General features: G+C 39.3%; 1 protein-coding gene across 1 annotated transcript; it reads right to left on the bottom strand.

Moving 5' to 3' along the window:
- Positions 1-8,122: 8,122 nt before the first annotated feature.
- On the bottom strand, positions 8,123-16,058 carry LOC137284911 (toll-like receptor 4). Its single transcript, XM_067816956.1, has 2 exons — positions 16,002-16,058; positions 8,123-11,074 (listed from the first exon to the last, which is right to left on the bottom strand). Exon 2 carries the CDS (start codon positions 11,052-11,054, stop codon positions 8,538-8,540), a length of 2,517 nt encoding a protein of 838 aa, XP_067673057.1. The 5' UTR covers positions 11,055-11,074; positions 16,002-16,058; the 3' UTR covers positions 8,123-8,537.
- Positions 16,059-16,723: the final 665 nt, after the last annotated feature.

Raw genomic sequence — 16,723 nt, 5'->3', positions numbered from 1 at the left:
CGTCGTTTAGAGATGTGTTCCTACGTCAAAATGAAACTGTACATGTAATGTGACACATAAAATGATCTACTCGAAGACATTCTGATCTGTTCATTCTAAGACAAACTGTGACAAGGATCAACATCAATCATAACTGCTGATAAACTTTCATCAAAGACTTAAAATAGTTTTTGTGCTATCTGAAATTGAAGTTCTTTTCTAGATAACTCTGTTCAACAGAAATGAAGGTGGCTGCAACGGTTGATATATATGTGGGATATTCAAATACTCCATTTCCTCAGCTGTAAATCCTTTGTAAAAGTTATTTGTACATTATAGACTCACTAACTGGTGGACGATTTATATAAGGGTCGTGCATTGCACTTGTAACAAACTTTGCCGAGCCCCCGTATCCCCCGTATCCCGAGCCCCCGTATCCCCCGTATCCCCCGTATCTCGAGTCCCCGTATTCGCACTACCAATGGATAACACAATTCTGTACCCTCGCAAAATGTACCTTGCCCGTTATAGAGCAGAGATGTAAATCCCAAAGTCAGCATTATCTCGCTATTGCGTAAATCCACTACCATCGTGTACTGTAAGCCCTAAAATCATCAGAAACTCTGCCTACGTAGCCATAAGAGTGAGCGAGTGAGTTAGGTTTTACGCCACTTTGGCAATATTCCAGCGATATCACCTCAAGGGACACCGCCCCGCACAGCTGTAAGTAAGTTTAACAAATTTTGCAACTCGCCTCATTGTCTATTTCATATCACTAGTGGCCATCTAAACTAGTTACTAGGACCACTGTATGTATACATTTGCCATAACGAATAATAAACAGTATAAAGGACTACAAAATGAGAAATATATATTCAGATAGGGACTTTACAATGTTGTGCGCTGAACAAATGTACCATGTTCGTCAGTCATAATATTTTCCTTGTGTCACAGTGGTTAACGAACGCTCACGTCCTACTGAACTGGGATACAGGCTAACGCACATGACAGGTAGGTAGTACGCGATAGCGGTGTCCCAAGAACATTTCATTTTCAAATGAAATGAACGTATTCATATAACTTACTCATGATAAAAACAGTCTCAAAAGTATGCATTGAACTCACCCGGCTGTTTTCACACAGAGCTAAGGCTTTGTAGTCTTTCTGGGGCGACCTGTGTCCTCATAGTGTTTTCGGCGTGCTGTAGTTCTAAAGGAAGTAAATTGATCTTTGTTGAAACGATAAGAATTTCCTCGTCACAGGTTTCGATTTGAGATATGAATATTATACATAATGGGTCAAACGTATCTATAACGCGCTTCTTACATTCTACCTGTGTTACAAGCATAATGTACTTGAAATGTAATAATTACATTTGACATTATATCTTCCAAATTCTAGTTTTTATACTGTCGAAAAACGGATAAAGGTTGACATTTTTCGAACAAGAGATGACCAGTGTGCATTGCTAATAGTATACGGCTTTCTTCACTCAGTGCAGTATATTGGTTGGATATTTTGTTGATTAACGCCGCATGTAGCAGTATTCCAGCTACATGGCGGCATCTGTAGAAATCGTGTCTGGACCAGACAATCCGGTGATCAATAGCATGAACCTCACTGTACCTTGGGACACGTGTCAACCAAATCAGTGAACCTTACAACCCGATCCCGTTAGTCGCCTTTCTAACCTTCTTCGTCGGGGTTCACTATAGAGTACCCATATAAAGACCCGTTAGAAACACTTTAAATAGATAGATATCATTAGCAAACCATAGTAGTATCTTGTTACTGATTTTACATAAAATAGCTCCACGAAAAACACTTTGACCCTAGGATGCTTGAAAACTTGTAAAAAGGACTAAATAAGGCGGGACTAACTGCACGACCATGGGGAACACCGGTACTGGTTTCAAAATACGGACATTTATCAGATACTGGTTTTACATCGGAGGATACACGTGTATATAGAATATAATTTATCATGACCATCTTTACTATGATGATGATAAAATTCTTAATAATCATCAACATAAGTCAGTGAATGCGCCGTATTTCGGTTTGCGAACGTTTTACGCCTCTTAATATTTGTTTAATGGATAGTAAAAAGGAGATTCTCTGCAACAGTTTGGATCACCCTGTTCATCAGACTTGAATAATGTTACTATCATGTCTTTGTTCCACGTGACCAGAAATATGACTTTGTCTTATTGAGCAGATGTAAAATTCTTTTCGCCCTTCGCATTCGTTTCGAGTTTTCACTGCATTCTGTCTTATTGTTTTACAGAGAGGACGGTTATCAACCTGGAATAGACTTTTAATTAATTCAGGGTGGTTAATAATATCAGATGCATGTCCAAACAAGGTATTTGATATTGCAAGTAAGTCCTCCGAGGTTTTTGGACATAAGTCATCCGGTAAGTCTGCCCAGAGTCGATCATTTATGGATATATTTATAACTTTGAGAGTTACAAATATTCAACATTAAATGGACTCCAGTAAGGTGGGGGATTAAGAACCTTAGTAAATCTAGTCTTGCTTCATTTAGAGTGTAATGAGGCAGTAGGGTAAATATTGTGGCTCATGGACTGTGGAAACCACTGCACCGTGTGTGTGGAACAGACTAGCAATCCTAGCGACTCCCTCTGCTGGATGAAGTTGACTGGTTTAAAATGTGAAAAAGAGGGCTTCTTTGTTGCTGTCAAGAATGAGTCACTTCCCACTCGCAATTGCAAAAATGTCATAGTCAGAGAAATTAATATGAGAGAGTGAGTGAGTGGATGGGTGTGGATTGCTTCAGCAATCTTCCAGTAATATCAACCCTTGGGACACCAGAAATTGAGTCTTAACCCACCGCCCCCTTGTGAAGGCATTAATTATTCTTCAAACAAAAGCTAAGAATACCAATGACTTGCCAAGAGAATTTTGTCAATAGCAGGAAATGCAAATCTTAGAATGCTCGTTGGGTCAGCCACGTGATCATGTCTTGTGGGGGTTTTCTGCACCTGCACTGGAGCGATCATAAATGTATGAAATACGTGATAGGACAAAACGTGACAAATGGACATAATGTGACAAAGTGACCTTTTGACTAATTGTAATTATGTTGTTGGTTTTTTTTCGTGGTAATGCAACGACAGCACTGGGAAAGTGTTTTATGTGTGTTGTGTACATTTAGATGGCCAAACAGCATTGAGATGTCATACGTCAAAATACATCGTCGACTGTCTGTGCAAATCCTCAGTATCATTTATGCAAGGGCACTTTCAAGCCTTGATTTCCGTATGCCAGGTTTCTCATTCACACAAGCTGGCGAGTACACACAAGGAAAATAAACATATTGTACCACTTTTTATCAAATAGACATCGTAACGAACATCTTGCAAGCATTTTGTCCTGTTACACATGTTTATTTGCATATAATCTAAATGACGAATCTATATATTTTCAGCTACATTAAAGTGAATATGGGACAGAATCTAAACTTTTCTTTGATACTACTCTTGTGTCGGTCGAGTCTCTATACACATCCATACAAACTGTTTATACACACCCATACAAACCGTTATGGTATATATGTACGTGGTCTCACCTTAGGCAAGTGAGTTTTTTTCAACTTGCCCTTACAAAAATGGGTACTACATGTAAGTCACATAACTATTAACCTTCTGGCGCCTCACAGGCAGACGGAGTAATAATAAGCAGATTGCATGTTAGCACTTTGAGCATGTTCCTTGTACAGGGAAAAGACGCATTATAAAATCAAAGGTATTATGCTGCTTTTCCTCATCACAAATATAAAAGACAACAACGAGGAACTGCTACGAGTCGACATAACCTGACCTACCTCAACGTCTCCATGACTCTGTCACCAATTCCGTGCTATCCAGCCTTATGCAAGCTGATCACGGCGTGAAGTTAAATGGTGCTTGACGCTGCACTCAAGGTTATTTCATACACGTAGCAGCATGTACTTGTATCTGTTTGTATTAATACTTCCTCTTATGTCGGTTTCATAGTGCTTACCGCAGAAATACCATACAATAAAAAAATATTACATTCAAATTTAAAATGGGACGTGGTCCCTGGGTGGAATAGATCTACGAGAAGTTGACACCGTTTAGTTGCCATGGGACGATTGCTTCTGTGTGTGGTTAATTAGAATGAATTACAGGGTGTGCTTTAAGAAACCGCCATCGTATACATTATTATGAAGAAACAAATAAACAAAATACTTGTGCTTGGGTCTACTACCCACGAAACGAGAGAGTGAGTGAGGTTAGTTTTACGCCGCGTTTTAGCAATATTCCTGCAATATCACGGCGGGGGACACCAGACAATGGGCTTCACACATTATACCCATGTGGGAAATCGAACTCGTGTCTCCGGCGTGACGAGCGAACGCTTTAAACACTAGGCTACCCCCCACCCCCACGAAACGAAGCAGCTGCGATACCGAACCCAGTCAGAGCCTTTGGGCGTGCTCTCAGGTGTGAAGAAGACTTCCACTGGCTGATTGATTTGCCGATACACTGACATGGTTCTTTGTGTGAGTATAGACATGTTGGATTTGTAAATATATGCTCATTTCTTCATTTCAGATCAACAAATAAGAAGATGTTGAACTACTGCGGGGCTGGAGACTGTTCGTCTAAGTACAAGGCAGAACTTGAAACTGAAGATGTCTGTTTGTACTGCTTTTCGTCGGATCCAGTAATCTGAACAAAATGTGGGTGTATAGTCTGATAGGTGTTAAGTGCAAACTGCAAGTAGTCAATGACTGAATTTGTGTATTGCATATTGTCATTAGCAGACAGGGAGGCAGACACATAGGTGTCATAAAAGCACATTGAGTCTTGTCTGCGACAGAAGCTGCTTATCACAATCAACATGTCTTTCTATGTTTCCAAAGATATGAATCAAAACATTTCCGTTTTCAAGCTGAGCAGTTGGTTTTTTTTCAGTGACATGAGTATTTGTAATGCTACAATGCTACTACACATTCTTGAGACATGGTTTGCAAATCTGCCAAACCTCCCGTGCGTTTGTTGACATAACGGCTCTCACTGGTGATCTTGATGCTTGTTGTGGTGGTTGTACGTTCGCTTCCAACAGTTTTAGTACAATGATATTGTAAATCGCATTGGGTTTCAAAATAATAATATTATATCTGTATGTACCTAGTAAGCTGTAATATGTATATACACTGAACATGTATTTCACATCTCTGGAAATATTTTCAATCTGACGTTTTTCTTGGTCATATGGTCAGCAAACAGCAAATAATGTTGTGATGTTCCCTACGCCAATATGAAATCCAAATCTAATTTCAGTATAGCCTGCGACCTCGTTATATCGCGGTACTTGACATATCCGTAATCGGAAATGAAATTCTGAACTTATGAGCCCGATTAACATGACATTTAATCAACACATCTGTGAAACATTTTTATTGTAATAGTATTTCAACGAAAGTCATTAGACGAACGGAGCCAATTGACATTTACCAAAAGAGAGAACAATAAAATTCATTCCCCGAGAGATAAATATAGCTAATGACATCACTTCCGCTACATCTTTGGCAACAATGTTATGCAGACGACGTGTCTCAGATGAAGTGGGAAGGGTAAAATATGAAACGGAAATGTTATAGCAGGTATTTCATGTTAGGGGCCAGACATATTCCAGAGTTTAATATTAATAATTCTGCTGGATAAAACTTACGGGGATTCGATAAATTCTGCCGGTTTTTAAAACGTAAACAGACCACTAACGTTAGGCTGTCTACTTACATACCTCAAGGAAGCATCTCTAGCGTGTAAAACGGGAAATAACGATTTGCCTCGATACCATGCATACCGAGGGCTGAGTATACATCAGTGTTTGAGGATATTTATAATTTAGATTGTGGCATTGAAGTGGATGGATGGACAGCTTGTTTACCCTTATATGCAGACGATATTGCTGCGTTTGCTGCTGACGAAAAATCTCTACAGCGTATGCAAAATAGTGTCTCTTCCTAGTGCAAGAAGTGGCGTCTCTAAATTAACAGTATGAAGAACCCAAAACTGTGCACTACAGACCCAACTCTATAGTTCAGTCTCGCTTTATTTTCAGTTGTGGTTCAATCAAAATCATACACATACATGCATATAAGTACTTGAGCACTTGGTCACATGAGCATTTGGATTTAATTTTTACACCCAATAGCCAAGTCAGCGAGCAGAGCATTACGTATTATTATGAGTAAGTTTATGGCAGTTGGTGGTCTTTATGATTTATGATGTTTATAAATCTTTGTATTATAACTTTGTGCAGCCTATCTTATCTTATGGTTCAGCTATTTGGGGATCAAAGAATTCAGATGCATTAACACCGTTTAAAATATGGCTGCACGTTTCTTTCTTGGTGTTGGCAATAAGACTGCAAATCTTGCAGTTTAGGACCAAATGGAGCCGCTCTCCCATATTTAAAAACAATAAATTGAAATTATCTGTTATTGGAGAAAATTAAATATGGCTTAGCCATCGAGACTAGTTGCTTTAAGCTTGCTCTTTGAAAATCCTGGGATTACTTTGTCTACAATTTCCTCAGACAAATTAATTTCCAATCTGATAATGTTTTCGCAGTTACTCTGAGAGATATTCTTGTTATTCGAAATAAGATAATTAGCACTGGTATCGAAGTTTATGGAATGTTAGAAAGCAGGCCCACGGTAACAAACTGCATTTGGCCTTTGAGGTTTTTGTTTTGGAGGGACGGGTTTTACTTTTCGCCAGAACGACCTTTTCCCAGATTTTACTTTTCGATAGTAAGACCGTTTCCCAGGTTTTACTTTTCGTACCTTTATATGAACTTCAACATTCAGATGATACATGAGTGTTTGAGATCTAATGAAAAGTAACTATTAACACAAATGTTTTCCCTAGAGGCATTAGAACCGCAAATCTCAGATACGTAGGTAGACACTCTACCTCACGGCCACCGGACCGACGAAAGTGGTGGGGTACACGCGCTTCAGTTATTGTTATGTAGCTTCATTAAATGATCATCTACAATGTAATTACCCATCATTGACGGTGTATATGTTAGAGAAAACACTTCTCCTCCGTTCTGGTAGACAAGGAAACTTTCCCGACCACAGTGGTTTTACATTGTCTACCAAAACCTCGGAGGCGTGTTTCCTCCTATATTTAAAATATAGGGTTTACACATTCTGATCAGGACTCACGACCTGTTATGGTCCTTAGAGCCTGCAACTTTTCAGGGTTAAAGACAAACACTGCCCCTAACTGTGATGTTATCTATTATGAAATCCTGAGATCGTTCAGCAATGATGATCTATGCAGTTTAAAGTCTATCGAGATTCATCAGCTGAAAACACTCGCATCCAGTCCCGATTTGTTCAGATTCTCTTCTGCCTAAAGCAAACTTCGAACGCCATACACGTGTTTTGATGCCGAAGAAGAATATATAAGCACTCACCCCTTGAAATCCTGCTGCAATTCCATCAGGAAATACTCTCTGGGACATATATGAGATATCATACCACGAGATATCAAGAACCAGATTCACATCGTGTGTGACTTCTTCATCGTGACACCGAGGTCCGGGAGGAGATACCAAGTGAAACATGATAATTTCTATCATTTTGGTGGGATGATCGCATGGTATCATCGAAACTAGATCCAAAGAAACATCTAAGTGGGGCATTCAATTTTCTAATGCAAATTATTTCGACTTTATTGAGCTATTATAATGAATCACGAGACGTGACATTTAATTGCTGAGTGATGGTGCAAGGTATTTACGTTCGTCTCAACTTTAAGATCGCTTTGTGCAGGCGGATCGAGAAGGACAGTTCTGCATGTATTTTGCGTGCACTCGACCCTAATCCCTGACCGCATATTGATATTGTATCAAAACAACGATTGTTTCATAACGCCAAACAAAACAATGAAATCGGCATTATTCTGAATTGTGATCGGTACATGAATTATATGATATAATTAAAAAATAATGCATGATGTTGTATGCATAGTTGTTGTCGTCATTTGAGGAGTAGCCAAACACTCGCTACAAAACATGTTTGTTTCTTGCGACTGTGCGTCTCCTCTTGAGTTCCAAATATAATAACATGTCGTTCAGCTGCAACGTTTTAATAAATGGTATCTACAGGACAATTCACATTGTAGAAGCACAATATATGTAAATATCGATGTACAAGTAAGAAGTTACAATGATAGCACAAGGAATGAAGAAACAGAAGCAACAAAAACGTAGAAATAATATGTATGCTATTCGACATAAATTTGATCCAAACATTAACAGAGGGAAGTGTAACTTATAGTATGACATACATACATTAATTCATTCTATTCATCAGTCTCTTTGCTTATGTAAGCGATGTGTATGAGCTGTAATGTACAACTGGTTAAATGATTCATCATAATGTCTTGCAGCTGCACAGCTGTACACTGTTTTTAATGTACCTTGAATACATGCGAGTACGATTCAGTAAGTTCAATGTCCAGTTCTAAAGCATGTCATCGGGTTGTTTAATTTTTCAGACTTCCAATAAGATTTCTCCAGAACATCACCTTCTCCCCTTCCAGTGGGTATTCAAGGTAAGAATCAGATTGTATGTGATACAATATTTCCACTGGAATTTCGTTTGATGGAATGTGCTCCATCAAAATTATCAGCAGTACGTCCCTGCCAGTAGACACGCCCTCCATGTGAGCCATCTGAAGCTCGTGGACACACCAGGAGCTCTTTAAGAAATGACTGGACAAGATAACCAGCGTTCTTTTACTAGTTTTGACAGCTTCAATGATATTGTGAGCTATAGGGCGGCCAGGTTTGAAGTCCCGCTGATGGAAGTTTAGTCTCATGTCTGACTCTTCCTCTACCTTGACAAGGAGCTCATTTACAACAAACTCCCGATCTTCTTCTGCGAAGGAAACAAAGGCATCATACACGAACGTGTGGTTGGATGGGTGTGTCGTAGTGTATTTGTGACGTGCTGCATAATACACATATTTCAATTTCCAACGAAATCGATACAGTAAAGAACAAATAAGCATACTGAGAGTAAGAAGGGTCACTAAAGACATTCCAACGAGCAACCCAAAATGAACAGAGACATGTTGACATGATGACGTTAAATCTGCAACAACCTTATCCAAGTTATCAAGTTCCACAAAATGTCCATCTTCGTAAATGCAGACATAGTCTGAAAGATTTCCAAAAGAAATGGCGCCTTTAGCTTTAGCTGTTATCATCCATGACAGAAACCAAATGTTGATACAGTTGCAATGAATAGGGTTTCCAGATAGGTCTACCGTTATGTTATGATCATCTGAGATTTTGTCAAGACTGCTTGTAAACGTTTTAGTTAACCAATGTATTTGGTTCCCAGAACAGTTTAAAACACTTAAGTTCTTCATGTGACTTACATCAAAGTGTAAGGCATATATCGTATTCTTAGAAATGTTTAGCACTTTCAGTGATGATAGATTCGAAAAAAGACGGTATGAGTAGTTATTTATGTAGTTTGCTGATAGATCCAACGTTTGAAGTTTGCTTAGAGCACTAAACATGTTACCATTGGAGGAATTCCCCAGAACAGTTCCCAAAAGATTGTAGGAAATGTCCAAATGTTTAAGGTTCTTGAAGGACAAAAAGAATTGCGAAGTGGCATAATTGGCAATGTTATAAGAGAGATTTAAGGTTTCAAGTTTTTCAAATCCAAACACTTGGCCAATCCATCTTGTAAACAGGTTCCGTGAAGCATCAATTTCTCTAATGTTGTTCTCACTAACTTGAAAACTTGTGATATGAAAGTACAATTGTGACACAGAAAAATCTACTTTCTGCAGGTTAGGAGGTAGATGTATAGAAAAGGCAGAATAGGGCGAATAGTCACCATCAAAGTACACAGACCTAAGGCTTTTAAAAAGAATTAGCATGTATTTGAAATCGTCATATGATTGAAACGGCAGTATTCTATTGCCATAACCACCAATATCGACCACTTCCAAACCTACCAAAGATGAAATTTCCCCAATGTAAGGACCATACTTAAAACTGCTTCCTTTCATAAATACATGTTTCAGTGATTTGGGTAAAAGGCTCAGTGCGCCTTCCTGAAAGATTGTCACACTGTTATTATTCGCTTGCAGTTCAGTGAGACTAGTGTTTTGCAGGTTTTCACAAAACGACTTTTCAATGATAACGCAAACCGCAAATGGACTTTCTATTGCATTAATGAATAGCCCTTCAAGCGATGAAGCTATTCCATACGTAGCATTTGTAACACCTTTGAAAGTTAGATCATGATTGAAAGACAGATCTAAAGTTTTGAGATTTTCTTGATGAGCAAAAGCTCCTTTTGCAATATAGAGAAGATGACAATTAATAATTTTTACATTTTCAAGATAGGGTAAGTATTTAAACGTATCTTCTGTTACACCATACATGTCACACTTATTTCCTCTACTCTGGATTGTCAAATGAGTTAGATATTTTAGTTTTAAAAAACCCGATCTGAATGGTTTATTCCTTAGACCATCAATATACAAAGTAGTAAGAGACACCAGGTTTTCTAGGGCATCACTTGGGTATTCCACTGTGGGGTCATCTGTGACAATGTTGTCATTTATTATAAGGGTTGTAAGGTTGTGCAAGTTTTGAAACGTTGAAGGGGAAAACGCCTTGTATGTGAAGTTATTTCCCTGCAATGACAGACTGCGTAGGTTTGGCAACGTATCAAATGCTGCCGTTTCGATGACGTTCACATTGTTATCTGTCAAATCTAAACGCACCAGTAATGTTAGATTTACAAAGGAATCATTGTTGAGTTCTGTCAACTTGTTTCCACTGAATAGTAGCTCTTGGGTATAGTTCGGAAGTGAGGCTGGTATCTGATGCAGGCCTTTGTTCCTGCAGTCTGCCGTTCCATTGACCATGCACTTGCAAGGTGTACATGGGTCTTGATTAAACATAGTCTCAACAACAACAACACTGGCAAGAAGCAACTGTAACCACACAGCATTACTGGGCGGCAGCAGCATCGTCGTTTAGAGATGTGTTCCTACGTCAAAAAGAAAACAAAACTGTAACATAATACATAACGTTTCATTCTGAAACAACAATGACCTGGATCCGCAACAATCTCGGTCGCTGATAAACCCTCATCAAAGACTTAAAATAGTTTTAGCGCTTAAGTTGCCGTGTGAAATGAACTGAAAAGCATTACAAGTATTCCATAAGCACATCTATGTTCATATATGTTTTCAATTCTTTTCGGATAGCCCCGTCCAATAGAAATTGGTCGCTATATCTGTGGGTTATTTTGAGTTGGAGTAATTAAAAAATGCTACTAAATTCATTTTGTTAATTTTTGCCAGCTATAAACACTTTGTAGGTTCACGGCAAAAGGTCACATGCCCATTTAGTATACCTACTGATTAAGACCTCGAGTGCTCACTAACTTCCATACATTTCGCATTAACCTCACCGAGTCGTGGCACCATTTATGCTGTTTACTGCACCAGTGATATCATATGCATGCTTTGTTAGGGGAGTGCATTCATTCATTATCGTTGTTTGATGCTGTTTATGCACAGATACTGTATATAAACGTATTGACTGTATGGACTAACGCACAGCTACGGAGGATGATATGTTGGCCGCATTAAGCACGGTTTCAGTTGATTGGCGGAGTTGTGTAAATAATCGAGTCTGAACCATACAATATAGTGATCAAGAGCATGAGCAGCGATCTACTCCCAAGTGGTAGCCCAGTTGTTTAAGTGTTCGCATGTTACTCTGAAGGTCTGGGTTCGATTCCCGAGATATGCACTATGTATGAAACCCATTTCCCATGTCCCCCACCCTGATATGGATCGAATATTACTAAAGGCGACGTAATATCCACCTCACTTGTTCAACACAGAAACACGTACTGGTGTCAACATGTGCCAGAAGATGGTTATGCAATATATTTGTATTTCTTAGCGGTGTCCAACGCACTTACGACTATCTCCGAAAATCTAGGCCCACATCTGTAATTCCCAAACCCTATGTTATCTCTCTGTTAAGCAAATGCACTGTCACCGTGTACGATAAATGCTGATTAGCCTAAACTCTTCAGAAACCTTTCCTAGACAACCATAAATTGTACGCTTCTTTTCAACAATTTCGCAACAATATCATGGCAGGGGCCACCGATCTACGCAGCTGTAAGAAGGTTTAATTAATATTGCAACGCGGTTCCATGTCTGCTTCATATATTTAGTGACCCCCAAAACTATTGGTGTGTAAACGTATGTTATCGCGAATAAAAAACACTGTAAACTGCGATAAAATGCAGAATACAGCCGTTAGAAACAGTTTAAACAGAAAAATATCATTAACAAGCCATAGTAGTATTTATGTGTAAGTGTTTTAGATACAGTAAGTCAGCCGGAAACAGGTTGGCCTCATGCTGCTTGGAAAGTTGTGAAAAAGAATAAATAATACCGGACTAGATGCACGCCCTTAGGAGACACCAGTGCTGGTTTCAAATAATGAACATTTATCAGATACTTACTTTACTCACTCCTTGACATCAGGGGATGTACAGCTAATACAGTGTACAATATACCATGACAATCTTTTGAATGAAGATGATAAACTGTTTAAAACTTATCAACATTATCAAAGTCCAACAACAACGTGAACTTTTGACTAATTGTAATATTATATTTTTGCCATGGTTATACATTGGTAATATAGCTTGTGTTTGTACATCTAGATGGCTTAACATAATGGTGATTTCATACGTCAAAATATATCTTCGACTGTCTGTGGAAACGCATGATCTGTTTGCCCTGTACATGTGTCAGTCTCGGTCATCATTAATGCAAGTGCACCTTGACACCTTGACCGATGTATGACAGTTTCTCATTCAAACAGGCATAATGTTGAGTACACACGAGGAAATTAAACATCGTCTTGTCAGTGAGACACCGAAATGAACATATTCCAAGCATGTTTCCCGTTGTGTAGAAAGGCTTCATAACCTGCATATGTTCAGTTACATAAAGATAGTTTACCAGTTATTAGTTTATTGTGTGTAAATGCATATGGAATCGTAACGATTACAATATAAACAATACAATCATCATGTGACAGTTAACACATAGCTTGAAATAGATTTTCTTGATTTACTTATGTTAATGCCTCCATTTTACACACAGTTTCTAGGATTTCATTCATATCCAACGTTGATAAATGCCCACTTTAACAATAACCAACCATTTGCCATTCCTACACGTATATTGTTTGTGAACACAGAATAAATAGAAACAACACAATAGATGTACTTTAGAGTCACAAGTTATAGAAGAGAATCGTGACTTTTACTTTTAGAATACTTTACATCTATCGAAACCATGCATGCCGTTATCATAAATATGTATGTTCTTTCATCTTAGTCAAATGTGATTTTGCTTAAACTTGCCTTTACCCAGCACAAAATGGGTTGCCGGTGGGATAAGTTATCTGACTATCAACCTACTAGCATCTCGCACGCACTTAAGGTAATCCGGGGTAATACAAATCAGATGGAGCGTTAGCGCTTTGAACATGTGCCTTACACTGGGAAAAGGCGCATTGTAAAATCAATGTTATCATTGCTTTTCCTCATCACAAATATAAAACACAACAACAAGGAACTGCTACGACCCGTCATAACCAGACCTACTCCGACGCCTCTATGACTGTTTTATCAACTATAAAAATGCGTTACCCCACAGGAATGCATGTACTTGTATCTATTTGTATTAATACTTCCTCTTATACCCGATTCGGGTTCATAGTTCTTACCACGGAAATACCATACAATTAATGAATATTACATTCCACCTCAAAATGGGACATTACCTGTTGTTACCTGTCTGTAAGAATATCATGTAATCAAAAGGCAAGGTGACACATTTGGTATTGGATGTGTAATATGGTTGGGGATCTACAGGACTGCAAGGACACTGTCGCATATTCTTCATGGAAAGGTCGACCCGTGAAGCTCCCGGAGTAGAATAGGCCTTCAGCAACCCATGCTTCCCATAAAGAGTCGTAAGAGGCGACTAATGGGATGGGGTGGTCAGGCACGCTGACTTGGTTGACACATGTCATCGGTTCCTAATTAGGCAGATGCTCATACTGTTGATCACTGGATTGTCTGGTCCAGACTCGGTTACGTACAGAACGCCGCTAAATAGCTGGAATACTGCTGAGTGCGGCGTAAACCTAAACTCACTCACTCACATATGGGAAGGTCACTTAATTGTACTACCTGGGCTACAATCAATATGTGTATTAACATCAGCAAGTAATTATGCTCCTGTCAATGTTTCACCTTTGAAAACGATAACGCTTGTGCTCAAAATAAAAAAATAGCCTTTATCTGTTCAACCAAACATTTCCTGTTTGAAACTAACAACAAACATATCAGGAATTCAGGCCCGGTTTTACCTCATTATTCCCAAATGAATGAAAATAGAACAGTTGATTAAATGGGCAGTAACAAGTAAGAAGCACATTGTATTTAGAAAATCACTCTGATGTGTCTTATCTCAACGGTTCATGTGTTTGTGGGTTTTTTACCCAACCTGTTGGAAGCTAAATGACTGGTTATTCATCATAAAACCCTATTCAACCCAACAACCCTCCACAATCCTATACAACCCAGCAATCAGGAGGATCAGGGGACATTAAGTTTAAATGCCACGCATGTCTTCTAAGAAAACTAATACATCTGTACATGACGCTAAAGACCTGTGAAGGTCCCGGGGTAGCATATGTCTTCAGCAACCCATGCTTGCCATAAAAGGCGACTAAGCTTGTCATAATACACGACTAACCGGACCGGGAGGTGAGGCTCGCTGATTTGATTGACACATGTCATCGGTTCCCAATTGCGCAGATCGATGTTCATGTTGTTGATCACTGGTTTGTCTGGTCCAGACTCGATTATTTACAGACCGCCGCCATACAGCAGGAATATGGCTGGATGTTGCATAAAACTCAGCTCACTCGCTCACGTGACGCTGATGGAAAAATGGTGTGATAGCCTCAATGCCCGGCAGGAAATATAGTTGTCGTCTCTGTAAGTGAACTATTCCACGATGAGGCATCAGCAAGCGGATTTGCATCGTGTATGTGACTTCCTCCCGTTTCCGTTTATTACGACACCAAAGGCGGGAGGGGGTGGGGTGGGGACACGTGCCGAATGAAACACGATGCTTGAATTTGTATTCATCTAGGACTGGATGGTACCATGATACAATGTTCCCAATTTACGTTGCGTGCGTGCGTGCGTGCGTGTATGTATGTGTTAGGGGATCATTGTATACATCCACTAGGGGGGTGGGGGTGGGAGGTGTAGCAATGTGTATAAATATATAATATATGTGCTGAAAATTTATGGAAAGAGGAAGAGGGTCATTGACTTTAAACACGATATGCAAGGTGGTGCCGGTGTTTGTGTGTGTGTGTTGGGGGGAAGAGGGAAGGGCATCATTCACATCGTACATTCTTCTATAATGTACGACTCAGCTTAGGAACTCGAAACCAGTACCCTTCCTGCAAGTCTGTACTGAGGGCTAAAATGGTGGATGTATACTATATCTAGTATAACGAGGCAAGTCTAGATAAGCGGAGGGACGCCAGGCCGTTAGAGTCTTGTTTACATATACTGTAAATTACCATTTCCATGTATATTGTCAATGAGACTGTGCGAGTCTAGGAGATCACGGACATTCATATAAAATCCATAAATAATAGTTTATGTCCAGATAGTATGTATGACTTGCCTAACCTCTTTAGTAACAGTCATGTGTAAGCCCGGCCTTGTTTTCATTGGTAGCTACGCCCCTTGCCACAGTTCCCCAGAGAGCACATTATTACGAATGTCAGCATGCTAACGACACAGTACACTCCGTCAGCGAAATGTTTCACACACTTAATAAACTCACCTTGTTGTTTTCAGATACGTTAAGACGTGCATGTGCTTCTTGCGGTGTCGTGTATACTCTGTACTCTGGCTCGTGGCCTGTTGGTACAGCGATGCTTGAGCATGGCTTGCACAAGGAAGTTGTCATGTGGTCGTGTGTAGGCTATTAACTGCCTGTAAAGTTCTGATCTACATTTATCACATAGAAAGAGGAATAATAACATAGGTATGAGCTATCAGTTCATTTAAAGGTGAAACTAGCACTGTACATGCTTTAAACTATATTGTAAACCAAAAGTCACTGTGTTCTGTAATCTGATTGGTTAAAAAACATGATCAAATGGTATTAGATTCGCGGAAACTGCAAGACTATTCACTGCGTATTGACAGGTAGAAACATCGCAAATGATTGTTTTGTTGTGTCATCAACAGTTGTCATTCAAATCATATTGTGACGTAAATTCAGAAAGACGTCACAAATGAGTAACTCCAGATGATACCATGGGAACCAGCCGAAACGGCCTGCTCATGACACGTCACTGTTGTACCCGTACTCGATGTTTATCTCCTAAATTCCGTTCGTATGTGGCATTTGTAGCACTGCACAGTGTGCTGGCCTGTGAAATGAGTATTTCGACCCGGAAGCAGTTTCTTGTGCAGCAAGCACTGCATCCACTGTAGAAACATCCATGAGGTTTTTGCCACGTGAATCAACATGCCATACTGTTTGTTTTTAGTATATTT

This window comes from Haliotis asinina, chromosome 5 (assembly GCF_037392515.1).
Source record: "Haliotis asinina isolate JCU_RB_2024 chromosome 5, JCU_Hal_asi_v2, whole genome shotgun sequence".
Lineage (NCBI taxonomy): Eukaryota > Metazoa > Mollusca > Gastropoda > Lepetellida > Haliotidae > Haliotis > Haliotis asinina.
Note: the sequence above shows the minus strand (reverse complement) of the source record. Positions and strands in the feature narration are given on the sequence as shown.

Excerpts from the sequence above, each read along its gene's own strand:
- LOC137284911 (XM_067816956.1), bottom strand. The coding sequence starts at position 11,054 with ATGCTGCTGCCGCCCAGTAATGCTGTGTGGTTACAGTTGCTTCTTGCC.